Source organism: Anastrepha ludens, chromosome 3, assembly GCF_028408465.1.
Source record: "Anastrepha ludens isolate Willacy chromosome 3, idAnaLude1.1, whole genome shotgun sequence".
In the NCBI taxonomy this organism is placed as follows: Eukaryota; Metazoa; Arthropoda; class Insecta; order Diptera; family Tephritidae; genus Anastrepha; species Anastrepha ludens.
The window spans coordinates 63,870,141-63,887,327 of record NC_071499.1 but is presented as its reverse complement, the minus strand read 5'-3'; the positions used below and the strand labels follow the sequence as shown (position 1 = coordinate 63,887,327).

The following is a 17,187-nucleotide window of genomic DNA, read 5'->3' as shown; positions in this document are numbered from 1 at the left end:
TTTACATTTGCTTGCTGATTTTGACATGATGCTTGCACCAAACGCAACAACAAACACATGTAGGGTTTTACTTATATGTGTTTGCTGTCACCTGTAATAAATTCGCCTTGGCTTTCACGAAACATCGAAAATAAATTTCGTGTTCGACGAACAATTGCCCGCCAGTATATCCTCGGCCCGAAAATGAGGTGGGATAATTATAAATGAGGTGTGTGAGAGAACTAAGAGAAAGTGCGAAAATATCACTAAAATGTAAGTAAAACTCTACAATAACGTTAGCTCAACAGGTGATTCTATTAAATTTACTGACAATCGACTATGAATGATGTACTTCCCTTCGATTTCAGTTTAAGGTTCTGGGATAAACTACCAGTCGTTGGAAAAAATATCGAGTTACCGTGCAGATAGGCAGCTCGAAAGTCGTTTTGCCTTCGTACCGCTAAACAAAAATACATGCAGCGTCTATTTTAAATGATGAAGAGCTATACACAAGACGTTTAAAAAGGAAAAAACCACAGGATTTAGTGGTTATCAACATATTGTTTGAATTTCTAAATTTATCGTTAAAAAAATATTACTTGTTAGTTTTTAAGACTAGGTGTAATGATATGAACCACCAAGCGGAGCGATGGACTAGTTAGACCACTCATCTAACACCACTTTTCTTCTGGACCTAACCTGTCGAAGCAGCGAGTTTCCTGGGCCTACCGTTAGATGAGCTAGACGAAGATGACCTATGATCCACATAACACTGACAGGGATAAGTATACTGCTAGATTCAGCATCTAGCACTGTAATCGATGGACTGATGAGCTATCGACTTCACCATGATACAGTTAACAAGCCTCGCACAAAAAACTAACCCCCTCTTTACATGGTCATTCAAGCCAGGCCTTACTCAAGGCAAGCACAACAATTCTATTAGATTGACTTAGGTGACAGTGGTTACCGTTCCACACTACGTGGATGCTATTCTTGGTTAGAACTGAGCAGCGACAGGTATGGTGTTCAACCATCTTCAGTTCTTTCTCCTCTCTGCAGCTACGACAAAAGTCACGTAATTGGATGGGAAGACCATCTGTGTATTTATAAGAGACAGTGGGGGGCTATTGGCCCAACCATTATCAGTAATAATCAGCTTTTATATAATTATCTCACAAGTGGGTTCTGTTGCATTCGCTCTATCAAATGGAGTCTGCCTTAGCCGGTACTTACCTACTTACATTTTTACCGGAGCAACTTGATAGTCTTGATGACGTAGTTTCTTATCGTTTATCTTTAGTATTTTAATATTTCAGACATCAGTTCCCGATATTTTTTCACTCGTCCTTTATAATTTCATTCCATTTCTATTTAAAAAAATTGCAGAACAAAAACTACGGTTGATTTTTTTTTAATAAAAAGTTTAATAAAAACTACAACATTATTATTTTATATTTTGAAGTTTACAGATTTTCTACTTTAATAGGACCGCCAGAATGAGTCGGTGGTGTCCGCTGCGACAGCCGATCTGATTGTCTGTATTTATGTTATATAGAGACTCCATGGATGTTCCACGTTCGTGCTGTATATCTTTTTGGATTGGACAAAGTCAACTCTCTACTTTGCCATACGTTTGGCACAAAAACAATGTAGGCAACCTACAATACAGAACAGCGGTTCCCTCGACAGTCAGTTCTACATTACCGGAACGACCCGGATTTATATCCGGCCAAGAACTGTCACTCCAGCAGTATTCCCCGTACATGTATGAGGAATGTTTATGCTGCCACAAGAACAACAACAGAACAGCTGATTTGTTTATATATAAGAACACTTTTATTGTGGCATTATTTTGTGTTTTACACAATATATTAGTCGAACACCTTATCGGAGCGGACGCCACGAATTCATCCTGGCGGGTCTGTAATATATTTGACTTCTATAATATTTTCTCGAAGAATTTAAAGAAATGTCACCGTCACTTAAACTCCACCCAGAATCGCACACAAGGCTCTTTTGTAGTCCCCAGAAGTCTCCGACTGCAAAAAAAGATCAAAATTCAATATTTACTTCACTATAATGCTATACAAAAACTAAGACGCAAAAAACCAAAAATTGAGTCGTTGGAGATTTCGAGCCTCCCCCAAAATTCTTACACGAGATTTTGTCTCTCCATAAAAAGTTAGAGGAATAATTCCGAGCACTTATTTGAGCACATTTAAAAAAAATTAAATGTATGTTGAGCTTTGCAAAAAACTTTTTTAAAATATTTGAACCAAAAAAGTTATGAAAAACTTATAGAAACATTTGTTTTGTTTTATCTTAAACTGACCAGTATTTGGCCCAAAATCCAATAATGAAAGGTTAGGTAAAGTTTGACAACTGATTTCGAATGGTACTTAATCCATTGATGCAATTCGGAAGTAAGGGAAAATAGGCAAAAAGGAAAGAAAGTAAGAAATTGAAAAACGGTTCAAGGTAAACCATAGAATAATTTTAGATTATTTTATGAGTGGTACTTATGTTAGGTTGGGTTGAAGGGGTTGCCCACTGTGGGACATACTCAGACTCATATCCCATTCTAATGCCGTGTGGGGAACTTGTCCTTATATTTCCTAAAACCAGTGTGTACTTTTCAAAAATTTTAGAAGATCCCTGATTTCCACAGTACTGAGATCTTCCAATTCATTAAGGGATTGTCTACCTAAAATGGTAAATCTACGTCTTGATAGAGTAGGACAATGGCACAGAAGGTGCGAGATCGTTTCTTCCTTTTCCTCATCTATACAGCTTCTGCAGAAACCATGTGTTTGCACACCCATCATCTGGGCGTGGATGCCAGTGCCCCCTTATAACGGGAATCAGTCTGGTAAAGCTAAGCTTAAATTTTCTTAGCAGAGATTCTGTGCGTTTAGCATTGAGAGTTGTTTGTCAGGGTGTGTCTATGCCATTGTCTGTGTACTCAGTCAACTTGGTGCCTAGTCTCCCTGGTTCAATGGCTCAGCAATTACCCTCAATGCCACAATGGCCAGGAACCCATGTTAACTTTAGGTCAAATGACTTAGTCACCTCTTTAAGAGGTGTGCGGCATTTCATGGCTACCTTGGAATTTATCGACTGCTTTACGAGGGATGTTATCGCCGCTTGGCTATCAGTGAAAATGTAGATATCATCTTCAGATATCGCATCACACTGTACCAGTGTTTTGGGTTCCATTATTGCCATCAGTTCAGTCTTAATCCATGTACGAACATTGTGCCATATCATCCCAAGCCCAATTAATTGTTTTCGTTGGATCTTCCAATTTTTTAATCTACCCCTCTTACTTAGAATTTTTAATTTTTATAGCAATTTAATTCAGTACACTTTCTGCAACTAGATATTAAATTGCGTGGCATTATTATTATTAGAGGTTTTACTTACCTTAACGGCACTGTACAAGGTACGATTGTAAATGCGCTCAAACTCATCTTTAATGGTACCCAAATCAATTTCAGAACGACTGACAATTATGCGAATGAGAGTAGCATCATTTGTACCGGCACCATCCATGGCTTGGTATAGGCGATTGGCGAAAAACGTGGCGGGTGATTGAACGCATTCAACTACATATGAATTGAAAATAGTCCGCAATTAATTGATGTAATGCCAACAAGTAGTATGAACTCAAAACACATTTAATTCATAGATGACTGAAGCATTTAACAATTGTCCACTCACCAATTGCAATCATTGCATCGTGCAGTGATCCACTCATCTCATGCTTAATCGCTTGTTCAATGGTCTGACCGGAGAGCTCTTTGTATTCGTCGAAGATGAGCCGTAATTGCGCGAAGCTGCTGTGCGACATAATACGATTGAATACCCCTTCGTCAGTGCCGAGTTGTCCTTCACCCGCCGCATAAAGCGCTTCAGCATCCTCGCGCGCTTTATTTGGATCCACAGTACCCACCGGATCACGCACGCCTGTCACAATCAATGTCAACAGACGTCGAAAGAAGCCAGACGTTTCACTACACATTTGCTCCGCCAAGGGGCGATCGTATTTTGCCTCATAAGCTGCCACAATTTCACGCATTTCTTCATTTGTTTTTGTGCAAAGTATTTCGACAAGTGTGTCTTCATCTGTGCCCATGCCGGCCATTGCCTTATGCAGCTGCTTACATAAATACTCTATTGGCGGCATCATTAATGCAACGATCACGTCTTCGAATTTACCACTCAGTTCACTCTTCAAGTCATCGATTAAGTCACGCCCGAATTCTGTTTCAAACCGTGCCTTAATTTGTTGTCTCTGTGCATTCGAACGAGCAGTGAGTAAGTTGATGATTTCCTCCTCATCCGTTCCGAAACCTTTCATGGCGGCTCGTAACGCCTGTGCATCTGCGGAGGCATCGAATGGGGCGGCGGGCACAACAGTGGGAGTTAGCTAATAGCGATGAAAAATATGATGACGCATACAAAATCAATATGACCACAACATTATATTCTAGCCGATTTACTCACTCTGTAATCCATTGTAATAATTGAAATGCGTTGGCTGATTTCTGTTTATATATTTATTAATATTTAAATTTTCATATATGTACTAAAAATAATTCGAGTTATGGGTAAAATTAATTATTCTATATCAAGTAAGTATGTATATTATATTTCTCAGCTCTTGTTTACTTCTCAAAAGTCATAAAACGACTGAATTTCAATGACTTTCACTTAACAGCTCGCACGTTGAATGAATTCTCTCTCATATGCACACGAAAGATATGATAGTAGTGATGATTCTCTCAGCCAGGGCATATACTACAAATGATGTGAGAACAAGTGTATATTCATGCATACGTATACTTTGTTGCTAAAAGTGCAATTATTACACACACCAATAAAATGATAGTCGACGCTTTCAGTTTTATGTTTTACTTTTAAATACGTTTATTCTACTTTCATTTTTTTCTCATTTGGTTTATAAGAAAAGTCACCTATTCAATATTTTGGTTGCGCGCTTGAATGGAAAAGTTACCGAACCTCCTTCCCTCAAGTAACTTGACAACAAAAGCATTTCTGTTAAGTTAGATTAGTTGAAGATGGCTGCCGTTCACACGTCCCGTTTGGAAACATACTTAAACCGGTTGGCCCGGTGCCGATTTTTCTTTACTTTCTCTTAATCGGTAATGTAGTGGTTCGCTACGTTCAGATTTTCAAAATATTCGAAGATTTAATTGTACAGAAAAAGTTGTTGCTCCTTGGCTCGACAGGGACAGTAACGGAGACAGTATTAAATACTCTCCATTTCCTCCTCATCTCCGTAGCTGCGATAAGATCAATTGATGGATAGTTCATCTTTAAAGTTGTGTATATGTATCGGCCGCCGTAGCCGAATGGGTTGGTGCCTGACTATCATTCGCAATTCAGAGCGAGAACGTCGGTTCGAATCTCAATTAAGAAAAACATTTTTCTAATAGCGGTCGCCCCTCGGCAGGCAATGGCAAACCTCCGAGTGTATTTCTGCCATGAAAAAGCTCCTCTAAAACTATCTGCCGTTCGGAGTCGGCTTAAAACTGTGTAGGTCCCTCCACTTGTGGAACAACATCAAGACGCACACCACAAATAGGAGGAGGAGCTCGGCCAAACACCCAAAAAGGGTGTACGTGCCAATTATATATATATATATATATATATGTATATATATATGTATCATCTGGTGTTTGTTGGCCACAACCACTAACCATGAAGATATAGATTTTCTCCAGCTTTTGGTCAAATTTGTCTTGTTACCTTACAAGCAGGGGCCACCACTCATTTACCTCATTCGCTCTTTGAAAAACAGTCAATCCAAGTCCGTACTTTCGAGTAAGAGAAAAGTGTGGAAAGCTTGCACTTAGAGTGGAGTTCCACGAAGGCTCATCCGCGACGCAGTTTTCGGGTACGCCCTTGTGTCCAGGTTCCACTAAAAAGCTCGTGGTACATTTCGCGTCCAACTCGTTAAGGGCCTAATTTAATTGAAATGATTTAATAGAAGCTTGGAAGCTTGACGGTCAGATATCTGAATTAATTGTAAAAGGTTATATAAGATTACAAGAAATTTTGAACCAACTCGGGTTAGCACTTTAGTGGTAACAGCTCAGTTGGAAAGTCAATACAATGTTCAGGTAGGCACAGGGTCAGGCTTAAATGAATAACAATACCCAATATCTGTCTTTTAGCTTTCAAACATCTGTAAACATTGCAGCGGACCTTGGGTTAGGCTACCGGTAATTTCTCACTCCTTTCCCATGGGTACTCTCATAGCAAATTTATTCTGAAAATCAAAGTATAAAATTCTTAAGATTCTAGGTTTAGGTTAAGGTTGAGGTTTTAAGCATTATATACATTTTTTAGGTTTGGTTGAAACGCGGCGAAACCAAATGTGACTCATCACTGGAAAGACTTCAGATAATTATTTTCATGTCAGAAATGTATAATAGTATGGGATATACCATTGCATTTTTCTGAGTGACCGTTTTCGGGATGAATTTTTATTGTTTTGATATTTCATGACTGATTTTGGGATCGAACACTCATTTTAATTAACCGGAAGTGACTCCATTTTTATACCCGACCAAGAATTGTCACTTCAGCAACGTTCACTAAAAAATATTTGGGTAATTTTTCAGTGTTGTTACAACGGCAACAATAAGCTAATATGTCCCAAAATCGACACTCTCGTTGTGGGCTTATTTTGTGAAAAATTCGAGTTTTTAAAAACTCTATTTTGTATATTGATATATATATATCGACCGCCGTAGCCGAATGGATTGGTGCGTGACTACCATTCGGAATTCACAGACAGAACGTAGGTTCGAAACTTCGTGAAACATCAAAATGAAGAAAACGTTTTTTGTAATAGCTGTTGCCCCTCGGCAGGTAATGGCACACTTTCCAGTGTATTTCTGCCATGAAAAAGCTCCTCATAAAAATATTTGAAGTTCGGAGTCGAGAGATTAATTTTGCGCCACCTTCTCTTTTGTAAGTTACCTTAAAGCCGTACATAGCGGAGGCCGAAGTCGTAATGAAACATTTGGAGTTATAAAAGTTAAAATGCCTTTATTTGCAACAAAAATTACAACTTTACTAGTTTATGGTTTTAAGTGTCAAGTTTGTCTACATTAATAAATATATTAAGCGTCCACAATACTTGTATAAGTTACCATGCACGTGCGTTGTTAATATTGCATAAAAATCTATTGACTAAAAACACATCAAACGGTTTGTATCGGAGCAGTTAAGGAAATATCAACGCCACTTAAGCTCCACCCAGCAGCGCAGTCAAGGCATTTTTGTAGTCGCCAGAAGTCTCCGACTGCAAATATTTTTGTAAAATTAAAACTTTAATAAATATTTAAATGTAATAAAGTAAAATTATACATAAATTTGTACACATGTACGACTATGTGGTAAACGTTAGGCGAATGTATGTGTGTGTATGCATATCAGGCCTGCGCGATTCGGCAAACGATCCACGTCGTTGAAATTACACAATTTTGACGGCACTGTATCGAAATTAAATCGCGCCGGCCTAATGCCCAAGTATATGGTCAAATGTTTTTTTATTTATCTAATTTTATTTTAATTTTTTTCTTTTAGTATTTATAAAAGCGGTTGCATGCAACAAGTGAATTTTTTAGGCCGCACGAGATGTTAGAATTTAGAATTTCGGTTACATTACATTTAGCAAAACAAGCGATAATTATTTCAGGTGGTCGAATACTTACATCCTATATAGCGGTACAATCAACAAACAACACAACAATAAAAAAGTATGGAAAACGAAAGGAAAAACATATTTATGTATTTTAGAGGGTTGACTAAATGACAAATAAGTTTCAAGAAGTGTAATGTAATTGTTTTAAATTAAAAGTTTCTCCCTAACTAAGGAGAAGGTTCTGAGATGATTCCATCTCATCCTCCATACAGTTGACACAAAAAGGACTAGAAATAATTCGGAGTCTCACGGCAAATATACGTCACGGATAGTGCCCCGTGACGACTCCTACGAAATTTGAGAGCTGAGATGTTGCCATCCTCAGATATCCCTCGAACGCCTCCATTCACACATGACCAGAAGGATTTACTTTACAAGTTGGCGTACTTGCCCAGCGATCGCTGAGTTGACGCGAAGCCCATCTTTCCAGTAGTAGAGCGCAGGTTGTCAAGGGGATCCTGATCCTTTCGCGGAGACACTACCTCACAGGTCCCTGGTCTGGCCAGCTCGTCCGCTTCGCAGTTTCCCGCAATGCCATTATGACCAGGTACCCAGATTAGCCGTATGTCGAAGAATTCGAAAGCGATCGATTGTGAAACCAGGCATTCCTCGACCAGTGTCGAGTGCACCATAAAAGAGCCCAGGGCTCTAATTGCCGCTTGGCTATCGGAGTAAATATTTACCTTCTTAACAGTTATTACAAAAGTAAGTAGCCAATCAGCAGCTTCTTTGATTGCGGCTACCTCTGCTTGGAACACACTGCAGTGATCTGGTAAGCTGAATTTGAGTCTGGTGGGGAGCTCTTTACAGAATACTTCTTTTCCAACCCTACCGTCCAACTTCGAGCCATCCGCGAACAGGTTCACCAAGCTTTATCCCCTAGTGTTGCACCCAGTCCACTCCTCCCTTGATGGAATATGGGTGGAAAAAGTGCCGCTTGGACTAAGCGAGGGTCCATACTAGTCCTACACAACGGCCAATATTTATTTCGAGGAAATAATTAAAAAAAAAATGAAATCCGCGCGTGAAATGAAATCCGCAATATCTTTGTAATAGGTATGGAAATAAACTTTTGTCATTAGTAATTATTTTTTAATTTAGCTTTTAATCCCTAATTCTAGCACCGGGCGCCCTGTATAAAGCTAAAGGTTTTTCGAGTAAAACCTAATCGGCTGCATTCAAATCTGCACGGCTTACCTGTATTGAAGGTATAAAGTCGAGCAACTGTAGTCCTAAATGGTTTATCTAACTAAAACTTCCCACTTTCACCACATAAATAACAGATTGGAATAATTAGGTGTTTGTGTGGTGAAACCTCCTACCCGAGTTCTTCTATAGGAAGTATTGCTTCTGCCTTTGTATGTTGTTTGAATAAAACTTGTGTAGTCGATGTTTTAATTATTATAAATTCTGCTACCATGAACTATCTAGGGCTCCTTAGGGTGTCTGAAGCTATGTATTACATACGTGTTATTAAGATACAAAGAGCTTCTTGGTCGTTTGTGCTTATGAAGTTCGTAGGCTTTGTGGGTGTTTACCAACCGCATGGCTTTGTTTGGGAGGCACGAAATATGTTCCAAGATATTCATGTAGGTTTTGAAACTCGTTTCTAGACCAGTGCAAATGATCCTCACATGTTAGGCCATTTGAAAGAGAGAGGGAAACAGCTTGGTTCCGTATGGTAAAGGCAAGGTTACATATATTTACTGTGTACACACCAATATCCTCTTTGATCTCATGTGTGGATGGCATCAGAGCCACGTGAAGCTCATCGCTTGTGCCGATCAGAGAACAACTGATCTTTATAGAATAGCCATTTCAAGTGATCACGTGATATGGGGCAGCACTGATACTAACGATAGAGATGAGTGTCTCTTTGATTATCTGATAGGAACTAATCTACAGATTTGTACTAAAGGCAATAACCCCTACTTTTGTCATAAGTAATAGACTGGGAGTGTTAGACGCTACTTTTGCTTTTGACTCCATTATTAACAGAATTAGGAGCTGAAAAGTTTTGGAAGAACATTCCTTCTCTGATCATAGATATATCTCGTTTGAGGTTAGTAAAAATCTACCGAAACCTAAGCCTGTTAGAAATATCAGGAAAACAGACTGGGAAAGTATGTACATTGTATGTAGATGTTACCCTAGGAACATGTCCATCTGTTGTACCATATAGCATAGAAGGACTAGAAAATTTGGTTGGCGAGATTACCTACAGCATGAATGCTGCCTTAGCTGAAGCCTGCCCCATAAGAAAACTGAGGAGTAAAACCAAGCCTAAATGGTGGAAGGTAGAACTAAGCAAGCTTCAAAAAACAAGCAAAAGCGCGTTTAATGAGGCAAAGAAAACATGTTTCGCAGAAGATTGGAAAGGCTATAAAGATGTTATGAGAATCTATAAGGTGTGGATATAGTATTGCGAAAAATGCATAATATATTATCAGGTCGAAGTACATATTTCATATTAAAATCTGTGAAATACGTATATTCATATATATATATATATATATATATATATATATACATATATGTATATGTATGTATATTTGACGCTCGCACCCTTTATTTGGTGTTTGGCCAAGCTCCTCCTCCATGTGGTATACGCTTTAATGTTTTTCAACAAATGGGGGGATCTACAGTTTTAGGTCGACTCTGAATGGCAAATGGTTTTTTTATGTAGAATACACTCAGTGATTTGCTATTATCTACCGAGGGCCGAACGCTATTAGAAAAAACTTTTATTTTTTCTAAAGTAGCCCATTTCCTTTCGGGTCCAAAGTATTTATATGCTTGAAATCAGGCAATTATTTGGTGACATCGGTACCGAGTATACGAAATTAAAAGCAGCGGTTACTAACTAAATAGTTGTTTTCCCTCTCCTATGGTGACCAAATAATTTGTATTGGGTGTAAAATGTTGGCTTTACCAAAACTTAGAACTTTTGTCTTTTTAATAGCAATTTAATTCAGTACACTTCTTGAAACTGGATATTAAATGGTGTGGGATTATTATTAGATTATTTACTTACCACAACGGCACTGTACAAGGTACGATTGTAAATGCGCTCAAACTCATCTTTAATGGTACCCAAATCAATTTCAGAACGACTGACAATTATGCGAATGAGAGTAGCATCATTTGTACCGGCACCATCCATGGCTTGGAAAAGGCGATTGGCGAAAAAGGCGGCCGGTGATTGTACGCATTCAACTACATATGAATTGAAAATAGTGCGCAATTCATTGATGTAATGCCAACAAGTAGATGAACATAAAAAAGATTTAACTCATAGATGACTAACGCATTTAAAATGTTTCCACTCACCAATTGCAATCATTGCATCGTGCAGCCCTCCATCCATTTCATGCTTGATCGCTTGTTCAATAGTCTGACCCGAGAGTTCTTTGTATTCGTCGAAGATGAGCCGTAATTGCGCGAAACTGCTATGTGTCATAATGCGATTGAAGACCTCCTCGTCGGTGCCGAGCTTTGCTTCACCCGCCGCATAAAGCGCTTCTGCATCCTCGCGCGCTTTATTTGGATCCACAGTACCCACCGGATCACGAACGCCTGTCACAATCAATGTCAACAGACGTCGAAAGAAGCCCGACGTTTCACCACACATTTGCTCCGCCAAGGGGCGATCGTATTTTGCTTCATAAGCTGCCACAATTTCCCGCATTTCCTCGTTGGTTTTTGTGCAAAGTATTTCGACAAGTGCTGTCTCATCTGTACCCATGCCGGCCATTGCCTCATGCAGCTGCTTACATAAATACTCAACGGGCGGCGTCATTAAAGCAACAATGACGTCTTCAAATTTACCACCCAATTCACTCTTCAAGTCATCGATTAAGTCACGCCCGAATTCTGTTTCAAACCGTGCCTTAATTTGTTGTCTCTGTGCATTCGAACGAGCAGTGAGTAAATTGATGATTTCCTCCTCATCCGTTCCGAAACCTTTCATGGCGGCTCGTAACGCCTGTGCATCTGCGGAGGCATCGAATGGGGCAGCGGGAACTACAGTGGGAGTTGGCTAATGCGATGAAAATTATGATGACGCATACCATACGCGAAAAATGTTGGATATAAAATCAATATTAGCATAGAATTAAGCTTTAAAAAGACTACTTATTTACTTACTGTATAATCCATTGTACAAATTGGAATGAGTTTGTATTAATAAATATTTATATAGATATTTATTGTTATTTAAGGTATGCAAAATACGTAAATATTTCGTCAATTGTTTATTTCTCCACAGTCACAAAACGACTAAATTTCAGTCACTTTCATTTAACAGCTCGCACGTTGAATGAATCCTCTCTCATATGCACACGAATGATATGATAGTAGTGATGATTCTCTCAGCCAGGGCATATACTACATACAACAAATTTGTATTTATGTACTATACGTTCATACATACACAGACGTTCTTATTAAAAATGCAATTATTGTATTACACACCAATAAAATGATAGTCGACTCGTTCAGTTTGTTGTTTTACTTTTAATGTTGTCTCGTAGGTTTGTTGTTTTACTTTTAATGTTGTATTGTAGGTAAGAAAGTCGCCTCTTCAATATTTGGGTGGAGAACTTGTATGGAGAAAATTACCGAAATTCCTTACCATAAGTAAACGCAGCCCGTACTTGACGGTAATACAAATTACTTTGAATGTGATGCATATAAAATTAGGGGCATAACTATTAGTAAACCGTATTTGTATTTCGAATACTTTATCTTGAATATTTTATAAAATATTTGAAAATGTTGAATGCAGTCTCATAATTTTATTTGATTAACTTCAAAAAAAAAAAAAAAAAAAAAAAATAATAATAATAATAATAATATGCAACGCATTACTTAAAAAAGTACAAGACAAGAAAAATTCATAACGAGTTAAAATGGACTGCAAAAATATTTACACTAAAATTCTATCATAATGCACTAAAGCTCAAAATTCAACTTAAACGAGAGAAATAAGACAAAACAAAAAATGTATACGAGTTAATTTCGTTAGTGTGTATAAAAAACTGATTACGTATATTTTCAATATGCAATGAGACGCAAAATTAATCATCCAATTTAGTTCAATAGCCTTTTTACTAAATAAACAGAAAATTACGTTGAGTTATGGAAATCTTTATGTTGACCTCGACGCGCTCCATTTCTTTCTTTTTTGAATTGGCAGCTGCCTAGTTCGCAACTGTCAAATATGATTGACGTATTACGTCATTTGCAAAAATTATAAACCTTCCGATAGGGTGATTAATTTTGTGGCACCTTGTACTTTTGTAAGTTGCTGTTGGGCCCATCTCTACTCATAATGAAACATTTGGAGTTAGAAAAGTTAAAATACCTTTATTTGCAACAAAAATTACAACTTTACTAGTTTATGGTTTTAAGTGTCACGTTTGTCTACATTAATAAATATATTTAGCATCCACAATACTTGTATAAGTTACCATGCACGTGCGTTGTTAATATTGCATAAAATCAATTGACTAAAAACACATCAAACGGTTTGTATCGAAGAAGTTAAGGAAATATCAACGCCACTTAAGCTCCACCCAGAAGCGCAGTCAAGGCATTTTTGTAGTCGCCAGAAGTCTCCGACTGCAAATATTTTTGTAAAATTAAAACTTTAATAAATATTTAAATATAATAAAGTAAAATTATACATAAATTTGTACACATGTACGACTATGTGGTAAACGTTAGGCGAATGTATGTGTGTGTATGCATATCAGGCCTGTGCGATTTGGCAAACGATACCACGTCGTTGAAATTACACAATTTTCACGGCACCGTATCGAAAATTTGAAGTTCATAAAAATCGCTCCGGCCTAATGTATAAGTATATATAAGTATAAGGTGAAAAACCAATTCACGTGAAATTTTAAAATTTTTTTATTTACCAAATTCTATTTTAATTTTTTTTATTTTAGTATTTATAAAAGCGGTTGCATGCAACAAGTGAATTTTTTAGACCGCAGGAGGTGTTAGAATTTAGGATTTCGGTTACATTACATTTAGCAAAACAATCTATAATTATTTTAGTTGGTCGAATACTTACATCCTATATAGCGGTACAATCAACAAACAACACAACAATAAAAAGTATGTAAAACGAAAGGAAAAAGATATTTATGTATTTCAGAAGGTTGACTAAATGGCAAATATGTACTTGAACCACACCATTTTATCAAGTTTCAAGAAGTGTTTGTGCTTAAGAAGTGTGCTCTATTCTAGATTCCTCAGCTACTCCTCTATCCTCTATCTCGTTGGCCATTTAATGGTGCCACAATGAACCAATCTAGAAGTCCCATCAAGGTGGCCTACCTCTTATCATTGTGACAACGATCTCATCTAACTTAACCCAACCTCACATAGTGTAGATTCAGAAAAACAAAGAGATGAAATAAGTATTTAAAAAAACTTTTAAATAAGTAAGCATATCAAAGTTCTAGTCCAGTCCAGTTATTTATTGGGCCATAGCGCACTGCCACCATTGGTGCTTGACCGCGAGTCTATGTATAGTGTAAGGCTTCTCATGAATTTCAGTACTTCCTCGTGCTTTTGTTCCATATAACCAATAGATCAGGGCCACACTACCCGGGTAAGTGAGTTTTCTTCTTACGAGAGCTGCGCGTTAGTAGAGGATGTGCCACCGTAGTTCCTCGCTCAACTCGTAAAAGCGAAACACTCTTGATTCTACTAGTCCTACCGGAACTATAACATAGATTAGAATGTTATGTATAATATCCAGAGAGAGTTCCTAAGGTTCTCTCTATCTAGATTTAAGAGCCTACTTGACACTCCTATAGAGGGCAGGATAAATTGTCTTGCCTACCCCTGTCCTCGACATTCCATCCAGTGTAGTATGAATTCCGTGTTGTCCCAGTCGTAGACAATTTCCCTAAGTGGGTTTTCTTAAGCTCGCAGAAGGATTCTAGTTCATGAATTTTTATGTAGCGCCTAATTTCGCTAGGCAGTCTGCCTGTTCGTTGCCGTCATTATCTTCTTAACCAACAAGATGGTGTTCTTTGCTGCCAGATTATTGAGGTCAGTGAAGCGTTCCTCAACGTTTTTAGATAGTTTGAGACTGTAGTGCACAGAGGGCAGCCTGTCCGTCTGACAAAATACAGATGCTATTCGAAGTAGAAGTTTTACTTATATGCCACGTATCTGCGCTTGCAATGCGGTAGGTTAATCGCTCATTGGTAACGAATTTTTACAGCTTGGTCCACAGAATCCCATACTAGCCGCTTTCTTCTTACGAGTGTAACTGAGTCCTCTTTGCTTAAAAAAATTGTCTAAAAAACGAGATGTAATAAAAACGAGACTGACATCGTAAAACATTTTACTACTATTTTACTTGGGACCCAGGCTTGCGTTAAGTGCTAATAAGAGCCCAGTGAGTTTGCTAGAGTTTTGCAATCGTTTTCATATTCGGCTGCATTCAAATCTGCACAGGGTAGGCTTATCTATATTGAAGGTATAAAGCCAAGTAGCTGTTTCCCTGAACGGTTGTTCTAAAAAAAATCGTCACTTGCGTCTTTCACCACACAAATAACAAATTGCAACTAATTAGGTTTTTGTGTGGCAAAATTTCCCACCCGAATTATGTTAGAGCAACATCACATTGTAAAAAAGTGTATAATGAATCATCAGATCTAAGTACTTAGAAATTTTCACTTCTTATAGCAATTTAATTGAGTACACTTCCTGAAACTAGATACTAAATGGCGTGGCATTATTATTAGAAGATTTACTTACCACAACGGCACTGTACAAGGTACGATTGTAAATGCGCTCAAACTCATCTTTAATGGTACCCAAATCAATTTCAGAACGACTGACAATTATGCGAATGAGAGTAGCATCATTTGTACCGGCACCATCCATGGCTTGGAAAAGGCGATTGGCGAAAAAGGCGGCCGGTGATTGTACGCATTCAACTACATATGAATTGAAAATAGTGCGCAATTCATTGATGTAATGCCAACAAGTAGATGAACATAAAAAAGATTTAACTCATAGATGACTAACGCATTTAAAATGTTTCCACTCACCAATTGCAATCATTGCATCGTGCAGCCCTCCATCCATTTCATGCTTGATCGCTTGTTCAATAGTCTGACCCGAGAGTTCTTTGTATTCGTCGAAGATGAGCCGTAATTGCGCGAAACTGCTATGTGTCATAATGCGATTGAAGACCTCCTCGTCGGTGCCGAGCTTTGCTTCACCCGCCGCATAAAGCGCTTCAGCATCCTCGCGCGCTTTATTTGGATCCACAGTACCCACCGGATCACGCACGCCTGTCACAATCAATGTCAACAGACGTCGAAAGAAGCCAGACGTTTCACTACACATTTGCTCCGCTAAGGGACGACCGTATTGTGTCTCATAAGCTGCAACAATTTCGTGCATTTCCTCATTGGTTTTTGTGCAGAGTATTTCGACAAGTGTTGTCTCATCTGTACCCATGCCGGCCATTGCCTCATGCAGCTGCTTACATAAATACTCAACGGGCGGCGTCATTAAAGCAACAATGACGTCTTCAAATTTACCACCCAATTCACTCTTTAAGTCATCGGTTAAGTCTCGCCCGAATTCCGTCTCAAACTGTGCCTTAATTTGTTGTCTCTGTGCATTCGATCGAGCAGTGAGTAAATTGATGATTTCCTCCTCATCCGTTCCGAAACCTTTCATGGCGGCTCGTAACGCCTGTGCATCTGCGGAGGCATCGAATGGGGCAGCGGGAACTACAGTGGGAGTTGGCTAATAGCGATGAAAATTATGATGACGCATACCATACGCGAAAAATGTTGGATATAAAATCAATATTAGCATAGAATTTAGCTTTAAAAAGATTACTTTTTTACTCACAGTGTAATCCATTGTACTAATTGGAATGAGTTTGTATTAATAAATATTTATATATTTATTGTTATTTGAGGTAAATTATTTAAGGTATGCAAAATACGTAAATATCTCGTCAATTGTTTATTTCTCCACAGTCACAAAACGACTAAATTTCAGTCACTTTCATTTAACAGCTCGCACGTTGAATGAATCCTCTCTCATATGCACACGAGAGATATGATAGTAGTAATGATTCGCTCAGCGAGTGCATAAGAAAGATATGATAGAAGTGATGATTCGCTCAGCCAGTGCATAGACTATATACAAAAAATTTGTGTTTGAATACGTTCATACATACAGAGACGTTCTTATTAAAAATGCAATTATTACACACACCAATAAAATGATAGTCGACTCTTTCAGTTTGTTGTTTTACTTTTAATGTTGTCTCATATTGGAGGTAAGAAAGTCGCCTTTTCAATATTTGGGTGGAGCGCTTGTATGGAGAAATAACCGAAATTCCTTACCATAAGTAACCGCAGCCCGCCCTTGATGGTAATATAAATTACTTTGAATCAGATGCGTATAAAATT

At 38.1% G+C, this 17,187-nt stretch overlaps 3 protein-coding genes across 4 annotated transcripts; all 3 read right to left on the bottom strand.

Annotated features, from left to right (window-relative positions):
* Positions 1–1,410: 1,410 nt before the first annotated feature.
* Positions 1,411–16,710, bottom strand: LOC128858092 (annexin B10-like). Of its 2 annotated transcripts, none has more exons than XM_054094057.1 (4): positions 16,619–16,710; positions 3,703–4,411; positions 3,406–3,587; positions 1,411–2,021 (listed from the first exon to the last, which is right to left on the bottom strand). In XM_054094057.1, the coding sequence occupies exons 1-4, from the start codon at positions 16,628–16,630 to the stop codon at positions 1,965–1,967; spliced, it is 960 nt and encodes a 319-aa protein (XP_053950032.1). In that variant the 5' UTR covers positions 16,631–16,710; the 3' UTR covers positions 1,411–1,964. The 2 variants fall into 2 exon arrangements, with proteins under 2 accessions (XP_053950032.1, XP_053950031.1); XM_054094056.1 differs by lacking the exon at positions 16,619–16,710 and adding an exon at positions 4,489–4,683.
* On the bottom strand, positions 7,042–12,007 carry LOC128858094 (annexin B10-like). The gene is made up of 4 exons (XM_054094059.1): positions 11,867–12,007; positions 11,051–11,759; positions 10,755–10,936; positions 7,042–7,318 (listed from the first exon to the last, which is right to left on the bottom strand). The coding sequence occupies exons 1-4, from the start codon at positions 11,876–11,878 to the stop codon at positions 7,262–7,264; spliced, it is 960 nt and encodes a 319-aa protein (XP_053950034.1). The 5' UTR covers positions 11,879–12,007; the 3' UTR covers positions 7,042–7,261.
* On the bottom strand, positions 13,069–16,710 carry LOC128858093 (annexin B10-like). The gene is made up of 4 exons (XM_054094058.1): positions 16,619–16,710; positions 15,802–16,510; positions 15,506–15,687; positions 13,069–13,342 (listed from the first exon to the last, which is right to left on the bottom strand). Exons 1-4 carry the CDS (start codon positions 16,628–16,630, stop codon positions 13,286–13,288), a joined length of 960 nt encoding a protein of 319 aa, XP_053950033.1. The 5' UTR covers positions 16,631–16,710; the 3' UTR covers positions 13,069–13,285.
* Positions 16,711–17,187: the final 477 nt, after the last annotated feature.